Raw genomic sequence first — 23,906 nt, forward strand, 5'->3', positions numbered from 1 at the left:
TTCCGCACGGCGCCGCGGCGGATGCCATCAAGCCGCGCAGCTCGCCCTGCTCCCTCACCCCCAGCCCTACCTGCCCCTCAGACGCTCGCCGCCGCGCACCGCCCAGAACGCCCATCCAGGCGTCCCGCGGACACGCCCCCCGCGAAGCCCATTGGCCGGCACGGCGCCCCTCGGCGGGCCGCGGCAGCGCTGAGTGGCTCAGCGCCCCGTCCGTCACCGCCGCCTGTCAAAACACGCCCGGCCGCTGTCACAACACAGCGGTGCCGCCGCCGCGGCGGCATTTCCTGCGCTCGCCGCCCGCGTGGCGCTTCCCCGCGGCCGCCCCGCTCCCCGTGTCCCCTGCACTGGGGGTGCTGCGGAGTCTGTGGGGGACGGGCATGGCTCCACCGGAGAAAGTTGCCGCCGCTGTCGTGCCGTGAGGGGAGCGCCGCGGGACGCCGTCCGTGTGCGTGTCCTCCCACCCCGCCCTCTCAGCGCCCCGGAGAAGTTGACACCGCTCGGCGGGGCGATGGCAGAGGCTGCCGGCAGCAGAGAGCAAGCGGCTCCCGGCCGGGCTCTCCCCGACGCCGCTCATCGTGCCGAGGAGGAGTCCGAGTCCGCTTCGCTGGACGCCCCGGCGGCAGCCGCAGGCAGGAGGCGGGAGCGCCGCAGCGGTGTCTCGGCCGTCGGTACCGCCGAGCGCTTCCCCGGCGGCAGCCTGGGGCCGCCGGCAGCATCCGACCCCGATACCTCCCTGCTGGAAGCGGCCAAGGCCACCCCACGGAGGAGCAGCATCATCAAGGTGAGGGTGGGGCGCCCCGGCCGCGAAGTTTCCTCTGGTCCCGTCGCCTGGGCTGAGGTCGCTCTCCGGGCACCACGGTGCGGCTGTGGCCGGCAGGGCGGGAGCCGGGCTGGGCGGAGGTGTGGAGGGAGCCCGCCGGGGCGGGGCGGTGCGCAGCTGCCTTGCCGGCACAGAGCACGGGCGACGGGGCTGCGGCGTTGCCTCCTCGGAGCCCTTCGGGAGAAAGGGGCGTCTCCTGATCGAGTGGCTGCTGGAGGGGGTCGGGGAGTGGGTCCTGGAGGACACACTGTGGCGGGGACCTGCGCCTGCCGCCGCTGAGGGGTGCCGAGGTTCCTCCCGCATCTCTGATTGCCCCGTGAATTTCGCAGCGGGGCAGTTCCCCGCAGAGTTGTGAAGTTTTTGTGTAGCAGCTCGTAGCTGCTCTTACTTAAAATTCATGAGGCACCTGGAGGCAGAACGAATTGCTTCTACTGTGATGGTTTTCTTTGCTCTGGAGTTGCAAAATATGCAGTGTCACAAATTAACAGAAGGCGTGTTTGGAGGCTGACTGTAGTACAGATTGCTATGGAGCAGCACCGTGTGCTTAACACCCTTTATGTGAAATTAACAGGTCGGGCGTGATCTTAAAAGCCTGTGCCTTTGTTATAAACTGGTGAAGAAAATGGCCTTATGATTATATTTATCTGTGGGCTTTTTGTTTGTTTGCTTGTTTGTTGTTTGCTTGGTTCTTCCTCCAGTTTAATTTTTAAGAATAAACTATGTGGTTTACAATTAAATTGCATCTCCTTGCAAGTACCGTAGGCTAATTACTAGTATCTGGGGAGATGATGAATGAAGTCTCCTGGGCAAACTTGATTTAGCATATGGTCACACGTGATCCTCGTGTAGTGATTTGCACTTGGAAGGCACCGGGAGAGCTGTGGAAAAGAAGCCTTCACTTCTGCAAATGTGTGAAGGTACTGGGCAGAGCTCTAGCTCAAAGCAAAAAGCAAAGAACACACACTTACTTCCCAGAGCTTAGTATCTCCATTCAAAGGAGGAATAAATAAAATATTTGCGTTTTGCATTTTAAAGCTTTAACATTCAGAGGAGACCGAGGTAGTTAAGTGCAAAAGAGCCTTCAGGATCCTTCCTAAGTTTCACCTTGAGATATTAACCCGTTAAGCCCAACAAAGCATTGAATTGTCGTTTTAGTCTCCTAAGGGCATCCATTGGGTGTGATGGGAGTACTTCCAATCTGAAGTTACCTAAATGCATAAATGCTTTACTGAATCAGGACCAAAGTTCTGTAAGTGTCCTGGTACAGAATGGTATTTTTCTCTTGGAATTGTGTGAAGGTTTCAAAAATTGAAAATACACTATCTCGGATTTAAATTAAAGAACATTATTTTTGCAGATTATGCCAGTTTTAAGTTGTAATGACTGGGTAGCATTTTTACTGCAGGTTGATGATTTAGCAATACTGCTGAGAGTGATAATGATCTGTCTTACAAGTGGAGGAAATTTCTTGAGATGTTCTGGGATGGTGTTTCTCAGCAGAGAGATTTCTGATAGAGATAAGAAAGTATTTATGTTATATAAGGAACTGGCCTTATCTGAAATACTGGGTAAACTCAGTTTCCTGTGCTTAGGAATGGTGTATTCAAACTGGAGCGCATTCGAAGAAGGGTAACTAGGATGGGCTTGTAAGGTCAATGAATTGAATACTGTATGAGGGAAAATTTGATTTCTAGGACAGCATTGCCTTTAGAATTAAGGATGCCTATGAAGACATCCAGTCTGGAAACTAGAACATTATTCTGATCACTGTAAGGATCTAGAATGGTTTTATGATAGAAATGGAATGAAAAATACTATAATTCATCTTAAATCTAGTTGCTAAACTGATGAATTAGATTAGATAACATGGTTGTGTCTGATATCAGGTATCTAAACTTGAGGATTTGCAGGCTGCACATCTCTAAGACATGCTGTTGGGACCCCATGCAGAGCACTATGTTTATTTTCCCACAAGGTTGTCTGGGTGGTGTATAAAAGTCTTCTGAATCACAGTTCTCCTCTGGCATTATTCCAATGGAATGGAAATACTTTTAACTTGGAATAGGAATTAAATAATTTGTCTGCATTTTTCAGGAACTTCTGATGTCCTGGGAAATGTTCATCAGGAGTTGAATGCAAATTTCGGATGGAATTAAGGTTAACCCCCCCCCGCCCCCAACTTATTTTACCTTATTTTTTCCAGGACTTTTATGTTGCAGGAGTTCTGTTTAAGCGTTGTATGCTTTTCAGGGGAATGAATTTTACAGTGTTTATTTTACTGTAAAGGTCTATATGTTCATATAAATCTATAGTCAGAATAGTAGTCCATTGCTTTCTTTAAACTGATCTTAGCAGCTGAAACAGGGTGTTTGGAAAAGCAAATTAAGTTGTTCAGTGAGGGCAGGCTCTTATTCTGCAGGAATTGAGTGCTCTTGCCCTATTTTCCCATTTCTCTACCAGTTATTTAAAGGTGTCCTTTAAGCATGAGTGGTCTCACTGAATTAGCAAAAATCTAAAACTCTGTAGATTTGGATGTTCAAAGGAAACTTTTAACAGCATTTTTTCCTAGCTGTCTTCTAGAACTCTGCAAGTTTCAAGGTTAGCATCTGAGAAGGCAATTCCAGTGGAAGCCAGACTTGCTTACGTTGGAGTGTTTTGGCATTCACAGTATAACTGGGAAGTATAAAGGATTGAACAGGGACTTACTTTAAAAACCTTTCCTGCAGCAAATTACATTTGGCGTACACAGCAAGTAAAATATGAACCCTCCTAGATAATCTTCAGTGCATTCATGTGCTCTATATTTGGCTTTAGAAACAAGAGAACTCATTTATGTAAAAAGAACAAAATGTAGCTGGAATATTTTTATTCCCCTTTTGCTTTGCTAATGTTCCCAGCTTTGTAGATTGAGGTAAACTTGAAATAGCATTAATGAGAAATAGTTGTAGCTGCCTTTCTGCTTTACAGAATTCCTCTAATATGTGTGCTTTAGTTTTTAGGGGGTGTTTTGGTTTTGTTTTGTTTTATTGCTCTTTTTTTTTTTTAATGCAAGGGAAGAGCTAAGTTGTTTTACTAGAGAACTGGAGCAAGAAAAGGGTTTTGCCATGAGGAGCTTGAAGTCAGTGAAGTACAATGGCTGGGAGACAAAGTTAAAGGTCAAGAGAGTGTAGAACCTGACCCATTTTTGAAGGAGCCTAAAGGTAGACAATGCATTGGGTAAATTATTTGCCAAGTGTTTCCATTTTCTCTTCTTGTGAACAATCCAGGGCCAGTTGTTTGCAAATAAAGTGTTGATTCCAACCACTTTTAGGGCAGGAAAACTGAAGACAGTACTCAAAGAACTGGTTTTCCTTTTTTACATGTAGTGCAATTCAAGCCTTCCTGTGTGGCGTTCTAAACAGAGTTGACTGCTGTTGTCCTTCTGGCATGTTCCTTTTGACATTGCCGTGTAGAAGCGTTTTAATGAAGGGGTAGGAAGGCTGTGTAATTCGTTATGTAATGCCTACTGAAATATTTTGTAACTTTTAACCAGAATATTTCCCTGTCAGTTGTTCCCAGGCTCCTCTCTCTGCTTTGTTTGCATGTAATACAAACTTTTGGTACCATGTTGGCTTTTCCTTCCTGGATCTTTGTGTCAAGATACTGTAGCAGATGACACAGCTCTGCATTATGTCAGTAGGAGCAGGTCATGCCCATGAAGTGAACTTGAACTGCAGAGTCAGACTTTAACGTCAGTCACTGTAGAGCTGTGAGACCGTTCACTGAAGTTCTTGCAAAGACTGTTTGCTTCTGTTTCATGCACAGATTTTTATCTTTCAAAGCCAGCTGAGTTGTCCTCGCTTGTCATATACTACTAGTCTAAGAACTGCAAGAATTAGGGTTTTACAGTTGCATTCATCAGTGTAAGCGTATCAAGAGAGCCTGCTGTCTTGTTGCAGGAATTCATATTTATCCTACAGACATTTTTAGCTTTGAAAAACCCAGACCTACAATAAAAAAGAATGTGACTTAGTTTCTTTCAGCTTGTGTTCTGCAGTGTGGTGACAGAATTTAAGTGTTTTTAATAGATGATACATCTTTCTGTGCAACATGACTATTTAAGACTTTTTTTTTTTTCAGAAGACAATAGTTTTTCATGACTGTAATCATTCTTCAGTAACTCTTACTTAGCTTTTTCCTATGAAAGCTTGCATTTAGATACTTGCTGCTTAATAATCTAAACCTATGACTATCTAAGATTCATTAAAGCTGACTAGTTGTTAGCCTAATGGTGATTTTACCACAACTGCATTCTTTGGCATATTCATAAGTACCCTAGGAAAAGGAAAATATTTAGGTAGAGAAGACGTGAAAGAACACAATAGAGCCTAAAAAGTTATAGAGAAAGGCAAGAATTACATGCTTAGCTATGGAAAGACTGCTGCAACATGAGGTATCGTCACATTGGTCTGGAAAAAGGAATCTAGCAGGTGATATATTAATGTATGTAAATTCCAAACATTGTGGAGAGAGAAACAGGGAACTGATACTCTGTTTCACAGAGTGTGAAGTGGGAAAACCCAGGGATAGTTATATAGCAGCAGGTTTAAAATAAATGAAAGCATCTTCTTACGCAGCATGTGATTGAATCATGCACTTAAGAGCTACCGAAAGCTGTGGCAGTCAGAAATGCAAATGGGATCAAGCAGGTTCAAAATGACAGATTGGTGGAGGAGAGTTTCACAATGCACCGAAAGCATCTGGCTTAGAAAGCTGCTGAACTACAAGTGGTAGATCACTGGGAAACTACAGTGGAGGATTGATCGCTTTGTACTTTGCTGCTTATGTGCTCCCTGTGCATATATGCTCCTGTAGCTGGGATACCAGTGTAGGTTGGCCTTTATTTAACCTGGTATCTATCTGTTACGCAAAACTTAATACACTGTTAAGAGACAGAGCAGACTGTTCTCCATTCTTGCTAGTGTAAAAATTTCTCAGAAATGAGAACAATCTTCTGTGTTAGTTACCTAGATCATTTTTTTTTTGCCAACTTTACCTAAGAGAAGCATTTTAGATTGCTGTGGCATAGCTGTTTGTAGTCTTTATGATATTTTTGTCACACTGCAGGATATTCCATACACTGCTTTTGCAAATGAATTCTATCCAGTAGTTAGTATTGCTGAAGATGGACAGTTTTTCTATGGAACTGTTGTGTTTAGCACTAAGATACTTTCTCCTGGAGGGCAGTAAGCATTTTGGACTGGGGTTTCACCCCCATCTGCTCACTGAAAACAACTCTAACATTGGAAGGTCCAGTGTGGCTGTGTTTAAGATGATAACATTGTAGTGGGGAGGATTTAGGTCTTGTGGAATTTTTTGTGTCAAGCTATCAATAATAATAGTCTGTAGTAATGCAGACCACAATCCACTGAAGACCTGCGTGTATAAAATGGGATTCAGCTGCAGTTTTTAGGCATATAGATGCTATGAAGTTGTCCTGAAGGCTCGCCTAGCTTCTTACGCCTTTCAGAGATGTAAGTTTTGCTGGAAAAGCTTCTTACAGAGATTTTTCTCTTGTGCAGGTCCAGAGTCACTTACACTTGCTGCTGAGCATTCTAATATGCACGCCCCACACAAGTCAATCTATAAATAATAGGTGAAGGTTTTTCCCATTCATTTTCTTGGTATTTTTCATCTTTAATTTACACTTTTTGTTTTTGATGGTTGGATTTATCACAAAATACAGTAATTATGACTTCTAGCCATTGCTGCACTCAAGTAGAAGGTTTAAGTTAATATCTGCTCAAGGAGAACTTGAGGCCTGGCTGAAAGTGTCTTAAAAATCAGTGGGAGCCATTACACTGACTTCTGTAAACTTTAATTAGTACTTCCAAAAACCACCCCACCCCAAAGCAACAACCCCCAACAACCTATTTCCGGGACAAACCGCTTCTATTAAAGTTTATAGCAAATTTGTTTGCTATGCTGACTGCTAACTCTGGAGTAATTTTCTTGTCGATTGGTTCCATAGAGCATATAATGTAACACATGACTAGTGGTTTCATTATCCATCTCTACCCACAGGCTTAATAGCATTGTGTTTGTGGTATCTTTCCCTACAGGACCATAATTGTAAAGATTATTTGAATATATTCCACTGACATTACCTAAACGTGACCTCTTTCAAACTGGTGAGGCAATATCCTCTCTGTAGGTTACCAGCAAGCCCTGTCATCTGCAAACAAGTTCTGGCAGGTCTTTTCAGGAAGTTATTTGATGTTTTTTTAAGTAAGAGGTAGGAGCTGTTATGGTCAGTAATAAAGAGATGAAGTTGGTGATACAGGTTGATTTGTTCTTCAATTTGTTATGTGTACAAAGACTACTGTACAGAAGTACAAAACAATTAAAAATCATGTTCTTTTGGAGTGGTGGTGCTGTTGGGTGGAGCAGTGGTGGAGGAATGCTTTCTACTGTTTTCCACATATGTTAAGCAGCTGTTAATAAAACTTAAGTTTTCATATCTGTACAGAGCTGCAAATCTTGTTTCTTATGATACTATTTTATTAATATTGTAGTTCCACTGATATCAATGCCATCTGTAACAAAAATGTTTTATTTGAGTTACTACTATGGGCTGTTTTTTTTTCTGACCTTCCCCACAGTAGATGCGAAAATGCAGCAGTTACTGTAGAACTAGCAGTGCATCCTCTGTGGTGAAACTTTTAGTGATCATGCTGGTAAACCTTATCAGCATAGTCTTTTTTTCTTTCCAGGATGCACCTGGTAGGTGTACTTTTTAGTAATACCTTGGTGATTTCTCTAAGAAATTGGGAATGACGATTAAAGTAACTTTTCATTACCATGTATTCTAACCTATTTGTTTTTCCTTTAGCCAATGTAACTTGGAGTCTTTGACATATGTAACAGTTTAGGAGCTACTCAAACTTGATTAAAAAGTTCAGTTCTGCAAAAGGTGAAATGCCTTTGCCAAATACTAACAAAATTGATATCTTTGTATGTACTGGTGTAGAAGTGTATTTACAATCAAAGTTTTATTCTTAAATCCTTGTGTTATAAACATTTTTGGGTTTGAAGCCTATTTATATAGAATACTGTCTACTATGAGAATCTTTTTATGTCAAATTTGCAGGTTTAGTGATTATTGAGCCCCTTCATGAAGCACGTTTAAATTACTGAGATTATCTGGGTTGGAACTAGATGATCCTTTCCAACCCTAACTATTCTATGATTATTGTAATGACTGCATTTGGTCATGGTTCAATGTTAACATGAGTATTTATCAAGTTGGAAGAGTCTGACCATTAAGATTATGTGCAAGCCCTAATTTAAAAAAAAAAACCCAAACAACAAAACAAAAGTGGGATCAAACTGAGATAAAATATTCCTGTTCCAGAGCCACTGATCTCAACAAAATTGCTTTGGGGATTATTTTGGGCAGTATGTGTCAAGTAATGTCATTGTGACGTGCCTATTTAAAGGTACGTCAAAGTCTAAAAGGTAGCCGACACTAAAGTGTTACTGCTTTGCTACTGTACTGGGAGGATCTTGAAAAGCATCCCAGCTGGAAATGTGTACTGTAAAGGTTCGATTCTCCTCCTGAGTTGCAATACTCAGGGGAGTACTAACACTCACACCATGTCTTGGGTAATCCTAGCAAAAACAGCTACAGAAAATGTTAATTATATTAATACTGTTACCCTCAGAGGTTCTCCATCCTGCTGGACCTCACCCCTCCTGGTTGACCTATGTCATGCTGCTTTGGTACTTTTTCAAGTAGCAAAAGGAGTGTGTCTTTGCTGCCCAGTACTTTGTTCAGAGGTTCATACAAAGTGAGAATGAGTTTTACTACTGCAAAGTTGTTATGTATTGATTTACATGGGTGTAAATGACTACGGAAGCAGCAGGGTGGTGGATCATTAGAACTCCAAAATCGTCATTCTTCACTGGAAGTTTGTTTCGGTAACTTAGATACAGCTCGTGAATGGACAATAAGAATCTGTTTGATATCTATTCAGTATGAAGCAGGCTAATTAATTACATACCTCTCAAATAAGTCTATAACTGGATGAACAGTAATGCTTATGGTTTATTATTTTATAGACCCAAAGTCTTTTGGGTTATGTTGAGCACTGATCTTGCAGCACAACTTGGATCAAATTTCCTGTATTGCAGTACTGGTAAGCATAGAATGTTTTTAATGCATTAAACAGTTTTGATGGATTGCTGATCTGTTTTGGTTGTAAGCTACAAAAAGTTTTTATCTTGCTTAGCTTTTCAGATAGTTTGGGAGGCAAACACAACAAAAAAAAGGAGTTGCTTAAATAAAATGCGGGGTGCATTTGTGTTTTAAGAGAAGCCTGCTGCTTATGCAAGTGTGGCCATGTCCATCTTCTTTCTGTGCACACTGCTGCACAAAACACTGTTTTGTGGTGTTGTCCTAGAAAGCGTATCTGCTTAAAAAAACCCAAACCAGCCAAAACCAAAAGAGCAACCAACAAAAGAAAAACTTCTGCCAGGAGTATTGATGAGAGAGACCCCATGAATTTAAGAAATGCTTTAACAGTGGATACTACTGCAAAGTCATTACATTTGAAGGAGTATGCGTGCTTTAGTGACTGCACAAGAATGTGCTTGTGAGAAAAAGATAGGAAGTAAATAGCAATAAGAAGTAAAACTCCTTGATCAGGAATCAGATGCTGCAGCTCAAGTAATTGGGAAAGCCACGGGGTAGAGCAGGGTGAGAACATGTCTAGAAGCAAAAATGAAATTCAGAAAATTGGATTATCCATAACCCAAACACTGCTGTGAGGAGAGGCTGCCATGGGGAGCCGGTGAAGCTGAATAAAACCGGGGAGCCTGGCTGGGAGCAGCAGAATCAGGAGTCAGCTGAGAGTGCGCAGGCAGGATGGGGTCTTGGCAAAGGGCAGTGACCAGGGCTCATTAAGAGCATGGAGCACAGCCATGGGGGTCTATTTGCAGACCCAGAGCTGAGCTCCCTGATGGGAAAACTCCTTCGAAGCAGAAAAACAACAGGTTGTTGCAGGAGCTGAACTGCTGTGATAAAGTGGCCTTTTGGGCATGTACAGGCATAGAGGTGGGTGGGTATTTAAGGGGTGGGGAGGCTGAATGATAAAACATTTTGGGAAGGGGGAAGGTGCCTGCAGGAGGGTGCAGGGTGGCTGCTAGGAGGCAAACAGGTTGGTGGTTTTTTTTTGCCTCAAGCACTTACAGCAGCTCTGGTAGAAGGATCAAGAGGAAGATAAGTGAAGGCTGCCTTGGTCCTCCTCTTGCCAGCTTGGTGATTGACTCTTATTTCTTGCATCCCTCTCTTCCTGAGTGAAGCTTGCCACCCATTCTGGGGCAACTCCAAAGCCATTTGTGCATCTTCTACTGAGCTTTCCACATTCCCATGGTGTTTAGACAAATTTTACCATTTTAAGTTAATGTCAAACTGTTCTAATTACATTTTTACTGTGAGGATAGTTTTTTTCAGAGAATAGCTATTTGTGGTGGATTCTGTCAGTTTTAGCCTGCTATTGCTATTTGCATAACAGAATAAAAAGCCTTCCATTTTACTTAACATGAGATTTTTCTCTCAAGACACTTAAAAAATACAGTATGGGCAACTCACTGTAAATGTAGATGAGTTCTGGTTTCTTGCATTAAATTGTTTTATGAGCTGTACTTTGGTTTGGAAGAGCCATGTGATTTCATTTTTTTGTTCTTTTAATTTTATAACAGTTTTCATAAGTACCTGGTTAGAAATTGCCGTTTGCTCAGCTCAGGTGACTGCTGATCTCTTCAAGGCCAGGGCTATCAGAAGAGAGTGCTATGAATGATTTCCTGTAAGATCCATTTTTCCAAATGAGATTATGTAGGAGCTTATTAAATTAACAAATGTAATAGTTTAATAGAAGAATGATATTCTGTTGGAATATGACACATCTCCAGGCTACCTCATATAAATACTGCAATAAAAAATTCTATGAGCACTGGCTAAAAAATAGGCAGTGGAATTCATCCAAGATATGGAAAAAAGACTTTGTGGAAATGCTTTGTGTTCTGCAGTAGATGGAGCCCAGTCCAGAGACTACCTTCAGCGGGAATGCTGCGCATGAGATCTGAGGTCTGTCCTCACACCCAAGCCTTGACACTGGGCTAAAGACAGATTTGTTCCAGGAAATAATGTATGGATGTATCCTGAAGGAAGTCTTGTCTTCCAGTGTTATGTAAAATTCGTTGTACTTGCCTATGATTTGGACATGCAAGTCATAGTATTCCCATATCTTGTGAATTTCCTTCTCAGAGTGTTATAATTCACAATGGCAGTTGCTCCCTCAAGCAATGCAGATTTTGAGCGTAAACATAGTATCTGCAGCCTCTGAAATCAATGGCATTTCTCCCATTGCCATCAGTGGAGGAAGGGTTGGGTTGAACACAAATAGCCAATCACTGAACCCTGTTATTTTCCTTCAAGATTTTCTTTTCCAGGCTGCGGAAGACTTAAAATGTTGTTAATTTTGTTATGCTGATCCTACTTTGAGTTAGGTGAGGTTTGTTTGGCAAAAATGTATTGCTTTAAACCTGAACAGTAGTGATGAAGAATGAATTTTAGGGGATTGTTTTCAGATAACAGTTGCTTTTATTAAAAACACAAAAAGAGTAAGTTGCTATTAGGCCTGAGGGGGAAAATAAAAGATAGAGACATCTTAATAAACGATGCACTTTCTGTGAGTTATTTGCTTGGCAGTGCTGCCATGGGGTCTGTGTTCTGAATGTTTGTTAAAAGTTCTATTCAGATTCAATAGGTTTTATTTTTTGCTGCATCTTTACAGATGAGAGGGAAGCACCTTGATGCACAGTGGCAAGGTAAACAAATCTGATGGACAGGAATAGTGCTTTGAAGTAGTTAATTTCAATGGACTGATCCAAATCTCATTGAGATCAGAGCCTGTTCGTAGACTTGAGAACATTCTCCCAGTATCCTTGGTCACCATGGAGGAGTGTTCCCTGCAGCAATACCTCCTGACTTTGAAGTCTTGCCTTTTTTTTTAACCATTATAATTACTTACTTTATGGTATATTCTTGTTCTGAGCAAAATTACACAGAGCAGTCCAAGGACTGAGGAGTCTTTCTGAAGAGCAGCTAGGTTGCAGTAGTACAGAGGAGGGCAAGTAAGTTTTTTTTTGCCTGGGAGGCTGAAATGTGATTGTGTTAAGCAACATGCTTTGCCCAGGCTCAGTAGCTGGGCTGGGAAGGCATGGGGAGCAGGTAAAGTTTAAGTGATAGGGGAAAAACCCCACTTAATTTAATGAAAATTATTCAAGGCCAGGTTAGACAGAGCCTTGGGTGGCATGGTTTAGTGTGAGATGTCCCTGCCTATGGCAGGGGGTTGGAACTAGATGATCTTAAGGTCCTTTCCAACCTAAACCATTCTATGATTCTATGAAAGCTGGGGCTGTTCAGCCTGGAGAAGGGAAGGCTGCTTGGAGAGCTCAGAGCAGCCTTCCAGTATCTGAAGGGGTCTACAAGGATACCAGAGATGGGCTCTTCATCAGGGACGGGGTTAATGGGTTAAAACTTAAACAGGGGAAACTCAGGTTATATATAAGGAAGAAGTTATTTACTGTGAGAATGGTGAGGCCCTGGAACAGGCTGCCCAAAGAAGTGGTAAATGCTCCAACCCTGGCTATGTTCAGGGCCAGGCTGGACAGAGCCTTGGGTGGCATGGTCTAGTGTGAGACATTCCTGCCTGTAGCAGGGAGATTAGAACTAGGTTATCTTAAGGTCCTTTCCAACCCAAGCCATTCTGTGATTCTATGAAATGGGGTTAATACCCTCATTTGGTCAGTGTAAGGTTTGTAAGTATCTTTCACTGTAACAATGTCCCATGTGCTGTGAAATACTGACATACAAGCACTAGTGATGAAATCCCGTGGCTGTTGGAGAGTCAGTAGAAGGATTCCCCCTTTGCCTGAAGAACTCGCCTTCCTGAGGGCTAATGGCCAGGCTCCTGTTTGGACATGACCTGATGCTGGATGGATGATCCCATTTACCAAGAAGAGTATGACTGAAAGTGTGTTAAGCAGAGCAGCAGTGTTAAACAGGTGCTGGGAAGCTACACCTTTTTGGTGCATACTTGTGGCAATGCATATGATGTCTTGAGAAGAGGGCAATTTTGTTGCTTTTCAAAGAATCAGGAGTTATTTTGTATAAAGTAAAAACCCTGCAGCTTAAAAGTACACTCATATCCTGTAGCTTCCAAACAGGAGAGGATCACACGTTTTTCTTCACTTTCTTAAGAAAATTGGCATATAGCTGGTGCCTGGCTTCCATATATCACTTCTCTGCAAAGAAGGAATTGCGCATTTCCTTCAGACCAGCTTTTAACTTCTCCAAAGATACCCAGCTCTCAGCTCGAATAAGCTGTGCTGTATCCTCCTGCAAGTGCATTTGGCATCGTTTTTAGAAATTTGAGGGCTTGAAAGGAACAGTGTGGGCACATTGTTCCATTCACTGCGTGAGGATAGATCCGCTTTCTAACATCAAAAGGTTGCAGCATTTTCTGTCTTATTTGAAGAGTCACGAGGCAAAAGACATGACCCTGCTGAAATGTACCATTTAAGTAGTGTAGATCTGGTATAATCCAGACCTTACTTTGAAATGCCATTTACTTTGTTTATGTATCTGTACACCTACTCAGGGACTGCAGAAGGTCTCTGACTTGTGTTGTGGCATATTGGAGCCAGGAATCCATATTGCACAGTCCTCCAAATAACACTTGAGGAAAACACCAAAGTGTTTATAAGTCTGGATATCTGCATGTTCTAAAGAACATAGTGCTGCTTGCTCAGTTTATTATCTTCCCATCTATATACTCATGTATGTATCACACATACTTTGCATGCCAATAGAAATTTAAAGAACATGTTAAATAGACGTTTTAGGCTAAATCTTGTATTATTACACAATTTTAACAGTTGCAAATGGTGATGTTGTTTTCTTTAGTAAACCCAAGAGCTAAATTTGGTAATTATTGCAAAATACAACTTCTTTGCAAAAGGAAAAAAATACTATTTTAATTCAGCATTACAACAGAGATATATGTATAAGAAGGCAAAGTGTGGTTTATACTGCCACATAACTTGCCTACATTGCAAGTACTTTTTAGTTATCTCCTACTCTTTTTGGCCTTTTGTAAGTACAAGTTGCAATGGTTTATCCAAAAGAGTTTTTCTAAATAAATTATTTTTAGACAAGTCTTGATTTTTTTTAAAACTGACAGTCATGAGGAGTTACCTGAAACTCAAGCTGGTACTGGGTTGTTGGTGGCAATTTGCATTATTCTTAATTAAAATAAGTTTCTGTGTGAAGAAAGACCATCAAGACGGATGAAAACAAGTGTCAGAATGATCAGAGAATGCAAAAGAGCCAGCACTGCATCCAGGGGGTAGTGGGTTTGTTGGAAAACTGGTCTGCTTACCCTCAGCCTGAGCTGGGGGTGTCAGAAAAAAATCTGCTGTTTGCGTTTCTAAGGACAGAGATGTGAATTGTCTTGTGCTGCTGTGGCAAACTGCAATACAGAGCACTGCCTTGTGCCAACAGAATTGGTTGCACAGAGGTGTTGTAGGCTGGAGATTTCATTTGTTCTTATTTAGGTCTGTTGCATCAAAGTAGGATTTGATTCATACTGTAGTTGGGTAGAGAAGAATATTCACGAGCCTTTGGCAAAACTCTTGGTATCAGAAGTGAATGTTATCTTCATGAATGCTGAACATTGGCAGTTGTAGATAAATGGCACGTGTCAGGATAGGACCAGTGAGTGCACCTGCGGAAAAATATCTGTTCCTTGCAGTTTGGACAGTGGCAATTGTTGTTTAATCTTCTTGACTGTGTACATACAATGTCAACTATACTGCTGAATTAGTAAACCAGTGCATGACTCTTGGGGTGTGTGTGTGTGAATTTTGTTTGGTTTTAGTGGTTGCTTGTCATGCCTGTCTGAATTTTAATGGCTGTTCAAAGTGCATTTTCTCTTCAAGAACTTTATACCTTCCTAGTAATGAGTTGATATCTGACTCCATGGGCAGTGTTTGGGTATAACATTGCTTTACCCCTTTGGGTTTACTCCAATAAAGTACTTAATGGATGAATGCAAATATGGAGGTAAATGATACCTAAGAGTAATATTGTAGAAAAGATGTAAACATGCTGTGTGTTTGTATAACTTCATATCACCAGTTATATCTTAGTTAGGGGTCTTGCCTGCTCACAGATCTGTACACCAGATTTAGCTCTGTTATAAAACTTGAAAGTTTCCTCCCTCTTCCATGTTCTTGAAAATACTGTGGGGTTTGTTTGTTCTGAGTTTGTGTGGTTGGTTTTGTTGGTTGACTGTTTTTGTTAGGGTTTTGCCACTGAATGTATAATGTGTGCTTTGGTCGCTGTATGAAAAGTTTCACTACATCAAGAAAGTATTTGGGGCGCTCAGCTGTATTGGTACTGGCAGTTCAACTGCAATTATGATTTTAAATCCCTTCTAGAAAAGCTAACTTTATGAGCATTTAAGACTCCAGACATCAGGGAAGGGATTAAGCATCCTTCTGGAAGGACATGAGATGGCCAGACTATTACAGAGCTCTTAAATGAACTTCTAATGATGTTATATGAGCCACTAACAACCAAAGAATGACAAGCTTTTCCCTTTTCCTGTGATGATTTAGTGATCAATAGCAGTAAAATAATCCAAGCAATGCACTAGGGAGAACTGCTGTTCTTCTCAAGTGGTTGTTTAACTTTTAAGATAAGCTTAGTGGTGTTTCTACTGATAGTCATGATTAATGATTCCTTTGCTGTTGACTGCACTAGGGGTTTTTTCTTCCTAGTTCCTATACTACATGAGAAGTTTGCCACTGCCTTTTCCAGCCATGCTGAGCTGCTTAATTAAGTGACTCATTGTGATGATGGATTTGTATTCGGTTTTACAAATGTGCTTTCTTCCCTGAGGACTTTACTGTGTTTTGTTCTGAGAGGTGTGAAAAGCAAGAAGAAAAGTTGAACTGACAAATGACTGCACCTAGAAGCAAAGTGTTGAAGGAGAACCGCATAGGAAATAATGTCCTTCTCCTGCTCCTGTATGTTGTGTCATTGTGCGCTTTCTGTGGAAGGGCTGTTTGGCCAGAGAAGAAAGCAGGGCTTGCCCAGAGTTAGCTGCAGGGACCTTTCCCTTGTAATCCTATATAAACATTCTGCTAGAAAAGATGCTGCCTGTATAATTACTGTAATGTGTGCTTGGAGCCAAAACACAGGGAGATACAGGATACTATTAGAGTGTCTATTAATATAGACTACAGAGGTTGTGATGGACATGTAAAATCTTTCTCTTGGACTGGAGCACAGGAAGGGGGAAACATGTCATGGATCCAGTTCAAATTTTTTAATAACATTTCTTCTGTATTTTGCTTTTTATTGTATGCAAGGATAATCTGTGTGTGCAAGATCCAGCCTGTTTAGCCATGCTTTGTCCATTGTGTGAAGCCAATGTCTGGCGTTCAAAGTCAGGAATAGGTCACTGAATGTGTCTGCCAGCCCAGGGGAACAGGCTGGATGTGTAGGGCAGGGAAGCAGTGGAGAAACTTGCAGTGTGACTTAGTGGGGCCTTGACACTAAGTATTTCTAACCTTTGCCAGAGGTTGCCGGCCGTTTTAAAATAGCTGCTTCACCTCATTTTGTGGCCAAATACTTCTGCTCTTTCCTTTTTTTTTCAATCTTATCTTACCACTTAAAAATAGAACATTTTATTTTATTGCAAAGCAAATGGTCATCAGTTAGTGGTGAAGATCATTAATTGCATTGTCAAGTTAAAAAACAGACATCTGCAACCTTTTGCCCACATAATATTTTTTTTTTTGCCCCCGTATGTTAGAATTAAATCAGTGCCGCTTTGAAACTAATGGGAATGTGCTGCCTGTCTTCCAAATAGCTGATGAAGCCACAGCAGTGCTGATCAACCTGTGAATTTTGACTAGGATTCTTTTATTTCTTTTTTCATTCACTATCTACCATAACCTTGTTACTGCGAACTCTGCACCTTAATTTTGATCCACAGCCTTGCCTACACTGGGAAATACTTGGGAAATGGAACACAAATTGGCTAAAGGTGTAAAAACAACACATAAAAGTTCAGATTAAATTCTGTTTGATGACTGTCAGAAAAACCAGTGCTTTTAGTTTACCATTACTGCAGTCCTATGCTAGTGCAGGTTCAGTTCTCAGTAACGTCTGTTTTGACTTCATGCATTCAGCTGGTAGGTCTTATTTCTGTGCTGTGCCTGAGTAGTTCAAAGCTAAGTATTGTTCTTCCTAAGTATTGAACTCCTAAGTTCTTCCAGTGCTTTTGGGGTTCTGCCTGAGACCACCTTGCCCCACAGTTACAATATCAGGGTTTGCCAAAACTCATGGGAAGGATTCACTGTGGTGCTAGTGAGAGCAGCAATATTAGGTTGTCAACAGACTTGTTGCAGTATTGGTCTGGTTTGGGTTTTTTTAATCATACTATTTAAAATTTGTGTTTATTTGACAAAAGTAGGGAGCTATTATTACTCTTTCTGTAGTAGGCTCGCCCAGACCGATGTTCCCAAGATTTCAGAATATGGAATGATAGCTTCTGCATGAAAACCAACTGTGTCATCAATTCCTTTTACCCTCATAGTACTGTTTAAACCTGTATTATTTTTCTTGCCATAATAATGTAGTGTTGAGTCTTTAGTTCAAGTGTGTAACAATAATTTCAGAGATGTAAACCCCTTGCTCTGCCTTTTTGGGAAGAAATACCAGGTGTTGGACAAAGAAGGTAAAATGCTTTGTGTGCATTTAACTTTAAGATTGATGGTAAAAGAAATACAGGCAGACACTCTAATTTTAACATTTACAAGGCCATGAAGCAGCACAAAGAAAGTGTTTTGGTTTGGTTTTTTTTAATAAACTTCTTCCCAAAAGGCAGCATGGTTACAACACTGAAGAAGGTTGGAGAAAGAAATAAGAAGGCACAGAAAAGACAGCAAAGAGATTCTTTTATAGGATGAGAAAGGAGTGTCTGTGATGAAGGGGCATCACTCTCCAGAAGGATGAGACTTTTAAGCACCTGTATTAGAAGATAAATTGAATTCTCGTTTTCTTCTCCATCCAGCATCACATTTTTCTCTCTTGTATTTGCCAATAGTGAGGTTAAAGAGGATGCAGTGTCTCTTGTGCTGGCCTGCTTGGCTGCAGCCCCAGCCTGTAATGGCCAATCTCCCTGCCGGCCATGGCTGTCCAATCCGTGTGACTGGAGGGGGAAGTGCATTGCTCCCTTCAGAATTGCTTTTACTGAAACTGATGTTAACACCTTTGTCAGAAATATGACAAATATTGCTTGTGTGACACATTGTTACTCTTACAGCAAGAGTTGGTTTTAAATCTTAGTGTATTTAGTGTCTTGTATCTTTCTGTAAGTGATTCTTCCTCTCAGAATATAAGGGTGGTGGTTATATATCTATATCTGTCTATCTATCTATCTATCATCTATCTATATATCCACCTCTCTCCCAACTAACATGAAAAGCTGAGGAGTCTTGGATACTGATCCTCAATATTCATATTTTTCTGGTCTGTGTCCTGAAGCTATTTAGGTTTCTTACTTTTCCAGACTGAATCCCTTTAGCCCCAGAAGTTTCCTTTTTCAGTGGAATAATGACATTTTCTCAGCTTCTTTGTTCTCCACTGTTTCTGTGAAGTCAGTTACTGGAAATACCTTTGGCAAGGCTGAAGCAATTTCACCTTGGGATTTGGTCAGCTCTGCTGGAATCTGTATGTTCTTGCCAGGTTGGATACCTTCCCTTTGGGCTTCCTCCCTCACTTCTGGAGCTGCTGGCTACAGTGTGGCAGTGTGACAATCCAGGCAGGTCATAAATAACTCTTGACAGAGGCCTTGCTACAACCTTAATTTCTTGGCATTTTGGGAATCCTTTACATGGGGAACCAATCCTCTTCCTGTCCCATGGTTTTGATTCTTTCTCCAGTCTTAACTGCTGAGTTTGTTGCTTTTAAAGGAAGCCTCCCCCTCCTCTTTACTTTTTTAGTTATTATAATGCCAGTGTGAAATCCCCCTGTCTGTGATGGAAGACGGCTTCTGTGGATGTGCTTAAAACCACCCAAGGAAAGGATCGAACTGAGGGGAAAAAGACATTTCACACACACAGTCTTGACTGGCAGTTTCTTAAATGAAGACCTCCTGCTGCAGTGTAGGGAATCAGAAATGCAGCAGTTCCATTCTTTTCTGCTCTACCCTGTGGAGTAGTATCAAAGATGAATTTATCTTCCTCCGTTCCCTTTGGAATTTGCCAGCACTGTTACTACTCCATTATTTTGGAAAGAAGCCTCCAAATTGTGTTATATTTTATGGGTCCCATAAATTGTAATTTCTGGCTATTAAGAAAAATACTGGGTTGAAAATATTTTCAGATTTAAGTTACCCATACTTAAACAGATGAGGAGAATAAGAAGTGAAGGGTACAGGTAGTGTGATGCTCATGCGTTTTGTAGGAAAAACAGTGACAAGAGCTGCAGCGATTTGAACAGTGTAATGGGTTATTTGAATAATGTGTTTGACAAGTGATAAAAAAATCTCAACCCTCAGTTTTTAGGAGGAGAAGTAAACTTTCGTAAGAGGTTTGCTTTGGATACAGATTGAAAGGGATTTCAGAATGATCTCTTCTGCAGCCAAGCAAAAATAGTGTTCCTTAGAGGCTACTGTTACCAAAAGTCAGCAAGTTACTACTCTACTTAAAATTTGTGTAGTTCTGTTTCATTTTTCATATATATCTTGTTTTATAAGCTTACAATCATGGGAATGGAAATCTGCTGTCTATGACATAGCTGTTCCTGATGCTTTTACAAAATACTTTGACATATGTGCTTCTATAGAAAAGGTGGATTGCTTTCTCAAAACTCTTGAGACTTGCAGGGTGGTGAAACCTCCTTCTCCCATAAGAGACCATCAAGAGAAATATCCTTGGTGTATGGCAACAATCGGCTGTTATTGTGGATGCTGTGTATTATGTATTGGATATAAATTTATATATTGGCAGAATATACAGATTATGAATTGGTAACCTCTATGAGAGGACCTGATCAACTGAAAAACCTTTATTTTAGGGGGTTGTCACATCTAAGTAAGATCTCATTGAAAAATAATCTCATTAAAAGTTGTAATTGCCAGGTGTATGAAAAGCACTGGGAAGACTCTGGGTTAGTGTAGTCCAGGTTTCAGTGGGGTTTGAGTGCTGAAGTGACACTTCCATTGCATGAACTGCTTGATGAAATAAGTGTAGAAATAACTATGAATTGTATTATTTCATGGATGTAAGTTTACTTCAGACCCATTACTGCTGTGATCCTGTCAACCCACCATTTTCCTGCCATGTTACCAGCAAGACCCTTAATGATGGCAAGTGAAGCATACATGTAATTAATTACAGGACAGCGGTTGAACATTGCTATGAGCCAGATTGTGCATGGGCCTCCTGGAGAGAGGAAGGATTTAGTACAGTGTTTTCCCTTGTATTGCTCCTTCCCACAGCATATATGGGAGAAATACAGAGTCTGGCTGCTCTGCCTGAAGCCACTAGGACGTACAAAAGGGGGAATGAAGTGCCACACAATGCACTGTGCTTACCTTATCTTCTCATCTCTGGACTTGTTTGGAGCAGAAGCATTGATCAGGGCCAGTAGAACCAAGCACTGAAACATTTTTGCTTAACAACCTAATTATCTGTATTTATCACCTTGCTTTGCAGGTTTATTTCAGGTATAAATGGCCTTCAGTAGCAAGTCATCCTTTGTACGTAGGCAGTAAATCAGCACACAGAGATGTTTAAGCCTACATGCATTTGCAACACATGTTCTGTTTTCCTACATAAATCAAACCCCAGGTCTGGAGGCTATAGTTTGGTGTGACTAGTAGTGAGAATTGAAAATTCTGCAGTTGAGCCTGGTTTAATTTCTTTCTCACACTCATTCTCCTGAATGTTTTTGCATGTAAAAGCTCTGATTTCTTTTTTAAAAGGTGAAGAAATACCAGCAAAAATAGCTGCCTCCCCAAAACACTCCCCCAAGTCTATTCCAGTAGTGACATATAACTAGTAAAAATACAAGTAGATCTCCCAGTTCCTTTTTCCTTTGAAGATGCAAATGGTGTAGGTTTGAGTTTAGAGCATATAAAAAAGTTTTAGCTGCTAGTTTAATTTGACAGAGCCATAACTGTGTCACTTCTTATGAAGATGAGTTATTCATAACTAACTTCCTATTACTATTTTTTTGCCATCAGTGCATTCTTTAAGACCAAGAAATGTTCAAGTCCTCTATGTAATTTCTGATTACCAATTGATTATTTTTCTTTTTAGGTGGCCACTAAAACAATTCAGGCGATTTTTCTGGAGGCTTTCATTTTGGGAACTGTGTTTTCTCATTTCTAATTACTATACTTGGATCGTGTAAGGAAAAAGCTGTGCAAGATGTGTATTGCTTAACATTCTAAGCAGGACTTGCTTGCCAAAGTCCAGTTGCTAACGCTCTGACTGCCCTTGTGAACTCGCTGCTGATGCACAGAGGCGAATGCTGGGGAGCTTGTAACTTCTGGCAGAGTCCCTGTGGCTCCCCACTTGGGTGGGGATGCTGTCTAGGGAGCTGTGCTCTCCCTCCTGTAGCTGGGTAGTCAGCCCTGCTGGGTGGGAGGGGATGTGGCAGGGAGTTGAGGGTAACTGAGGAGCAAGTTGGGCTTCTCAGGCAAAGGCAGTTGCGGTTGTAAGCAAAGAAGGATGTGGACGCTGAGGATGTTGCTGTGGGGTATGAGACAAGGCATACAGGACACTCGGTGGTGTGCATTCCTCAAAGTTTTTGTTCTGCACAATGACTTAAGTGACTTCCACCTCTAATTTTTGGAGGATGTTTATTCAAAAGTGTCACTTCTTATCTTTCTCACACTAATTGTAGTGCCTGATAATGACCATCCCAATTGCCTTCATTTTTTTCTTGCTATGGAGTTGCTATGTTTGGCCTCTCCACAGTTTATGTGCTGAAGAGGCCTTTTACTCGCTGTCCCTTCAGATGCTCTGTTTTATGATAGCTATTTTCTGATGATCCAAGCCTTGTAATAGTTGAATCTGTAAATATTTTTATTACATCTTTGTTAAGCAACATATTACTGCAGAACATTTTATGACAGTCTTGGAATTCTAACTAAAGGAAGCTAGCATGCTTTCCCTTTTACCCTGGGAGCTACAAAATTTTGGATGTCAAATTTAATTCCTACTGTAAAGCAGTATCAGAAAGCAATGCACTGCTTTCCTGACTAGTGTGACCATTAAATTAACCAAGGGGGATGGTTCAGAATAAACATTGTCCCTTGGGTTAGTTTGTTGGTAATTCCTTTCCTGTCCAAGAGAAACCATTGGGTCATATTAAGTTTAGATGCAACTAATAGTTCTCTTATACAGTTACAATTTGGGTAAAATGTATTTTAGCTTAGTATTTCCTAATAAGATATTTTAAAAATCTGAGTAACTGAAAACACAGAATGTTTTATTTCCCTGTTTACCTTGTAAAAATCAGTGGAAACTAAGGGCTTCGTTTTATTCAGCTCTGCTTTTAGAGGGGTTGAAGAGGCGAGCTTTTCTTGTGCTGGGTGGGAGCTTCCTCTAAATGCTGTCACAGTGGTGATTCTTCCAAGGTCTAGAGAAGTCTCAAAGCTGATGGATGAATTATTATTTCCTTTTCCTGTCTTCATTTTGTCAATTTTATTCTGGAAGTAGGAAGTAGAGATAACAGCAGGCTTGGTTACAAATTAAATCCTTCAGGCTTTTCATAGGTGGTGTTAGTATTAAAATACTCATATTTAGCAAAACCTTGGTTTTGGGCTCTTAATCCAAGAAAGATGTTTAAATAATTAGTTGGGCCTTATGTGAGTGCTTTAACAAAATGTTTGTGTGCTTTGATCAAGATATAGTAGAGATTTGTTTTAAAGGATTAGTTTCTCTGGCATCAGTGAAGGATAACTTCTAACTATAATAACCTATAGCAGATCTATAGGTAACTAGCTGCGGGAGAAACTGCTGGAACCTCTTACTGTAATATACTTCTGATGGACTTTTAGTCTCCTTCTCACTCTCTCAATAATGATAAAGCTAACAGCTTAAAGGTGTGAAACGAGTAATATAAGGCAGCAAAGAACTCACTGCATTGCAGATAATTGTAGGCCCTTCTGTAGTAGCAATGTCTAGCCTTGGAAAGAAAGCTAAGCCTGGGCTATTAAATTGTGTTGTTATTACGTAAGTTTCTATAAGAGTCAATCTGAAGGATGAATTTGGACCAGATAAACCTTTTTGGGGAGGCAGCTATGTTATAAAAAGAAGGTGATACATTCTCCCAAATGGTACTTCTCTGCTGAAAAATGTTGGTCCCACATAGATGTAGAATTTGTCGCAGCTGTGCATGTGAAGAAGAAAACATTGTCATTGAGACACAGAGGTGTTTGTAAATACAAAAATAGCTCATAAATACTTTTATTCCTACCCAAGCAATTCATGTAACATAAACAGAAGCTTAGTGTGTTCTGATATGGAGTGATACAATACAGACTAGAGCACTTTGAGAAATGAGAGGCTTATCTCTTGGATTATTCATTCTAATCATGGCAATGGTCTTTAAAAGCACCACTTTTGTATGTGTGGGTCTGTTCTTTGCTCAGTGTCAACCAGACAACCTCCGACTGAATCTGTGATGTAAATTGCTTGGAAGAGGACTGAGCCAGATATTGCCTTCCTTTATCCACTGCAAACTTGTGCATGGGGCTTCACAGATATTAACAGAGGCAGCTTTTAAGATAACAGTGAGACAGGGCATTGGAACATGCCCACACGGACACTTAATGTCATCTTTAGGTTGCTTACATCTCAAATCTCTTTGGGCAGTTTGACTGATGGATTCTAATGTTGGATTAGAAACAGTTGGTAAGCCTGTGGCTCTTGTGTCATGATGGCTCTTGTTGAA

At 41.0% G+C, this 23,906-nt stretch overlaps 1 protein-coding gene across 1 annotated transcript in view; it reads left to right on the forward strand.

The window, feature by feature from the left end:
* Window positions 1-251: 251 nt before the first annotated feature.
* The window catches only part of PLCL1 (phospholipase C like 1 (inactive)), a 202,449-nt gene continuing 178,794 nt past the window's right edge, over window positions 252-23,906 (forward strand). The window contains exon 1 of the mRNA XM_065670000.1: window positions 252-781. Coding sequence (XP_065526072.1) covers window positions 509-781 — 273 coding nt within the window. The 5' untranslated portion in view covers window positions 252-508. The remainder of the gene's footprint in view (window positions 782-23,906) is intronic.

This window comes from Lathamus discolor, chromosome 3, assembly GCF_037157495.1.
Source record: "Lathamus discolor isolate bLatDis1 chromosome 3, bLatDis1.hap1, whole genome shotgun sequence".
Taxonomy (NCBI): Eukaryota; Metazoa; Chordata; class Aves; order Psittaciformes; family Psittacidae; genus Lathamus; species Lathamus discolor.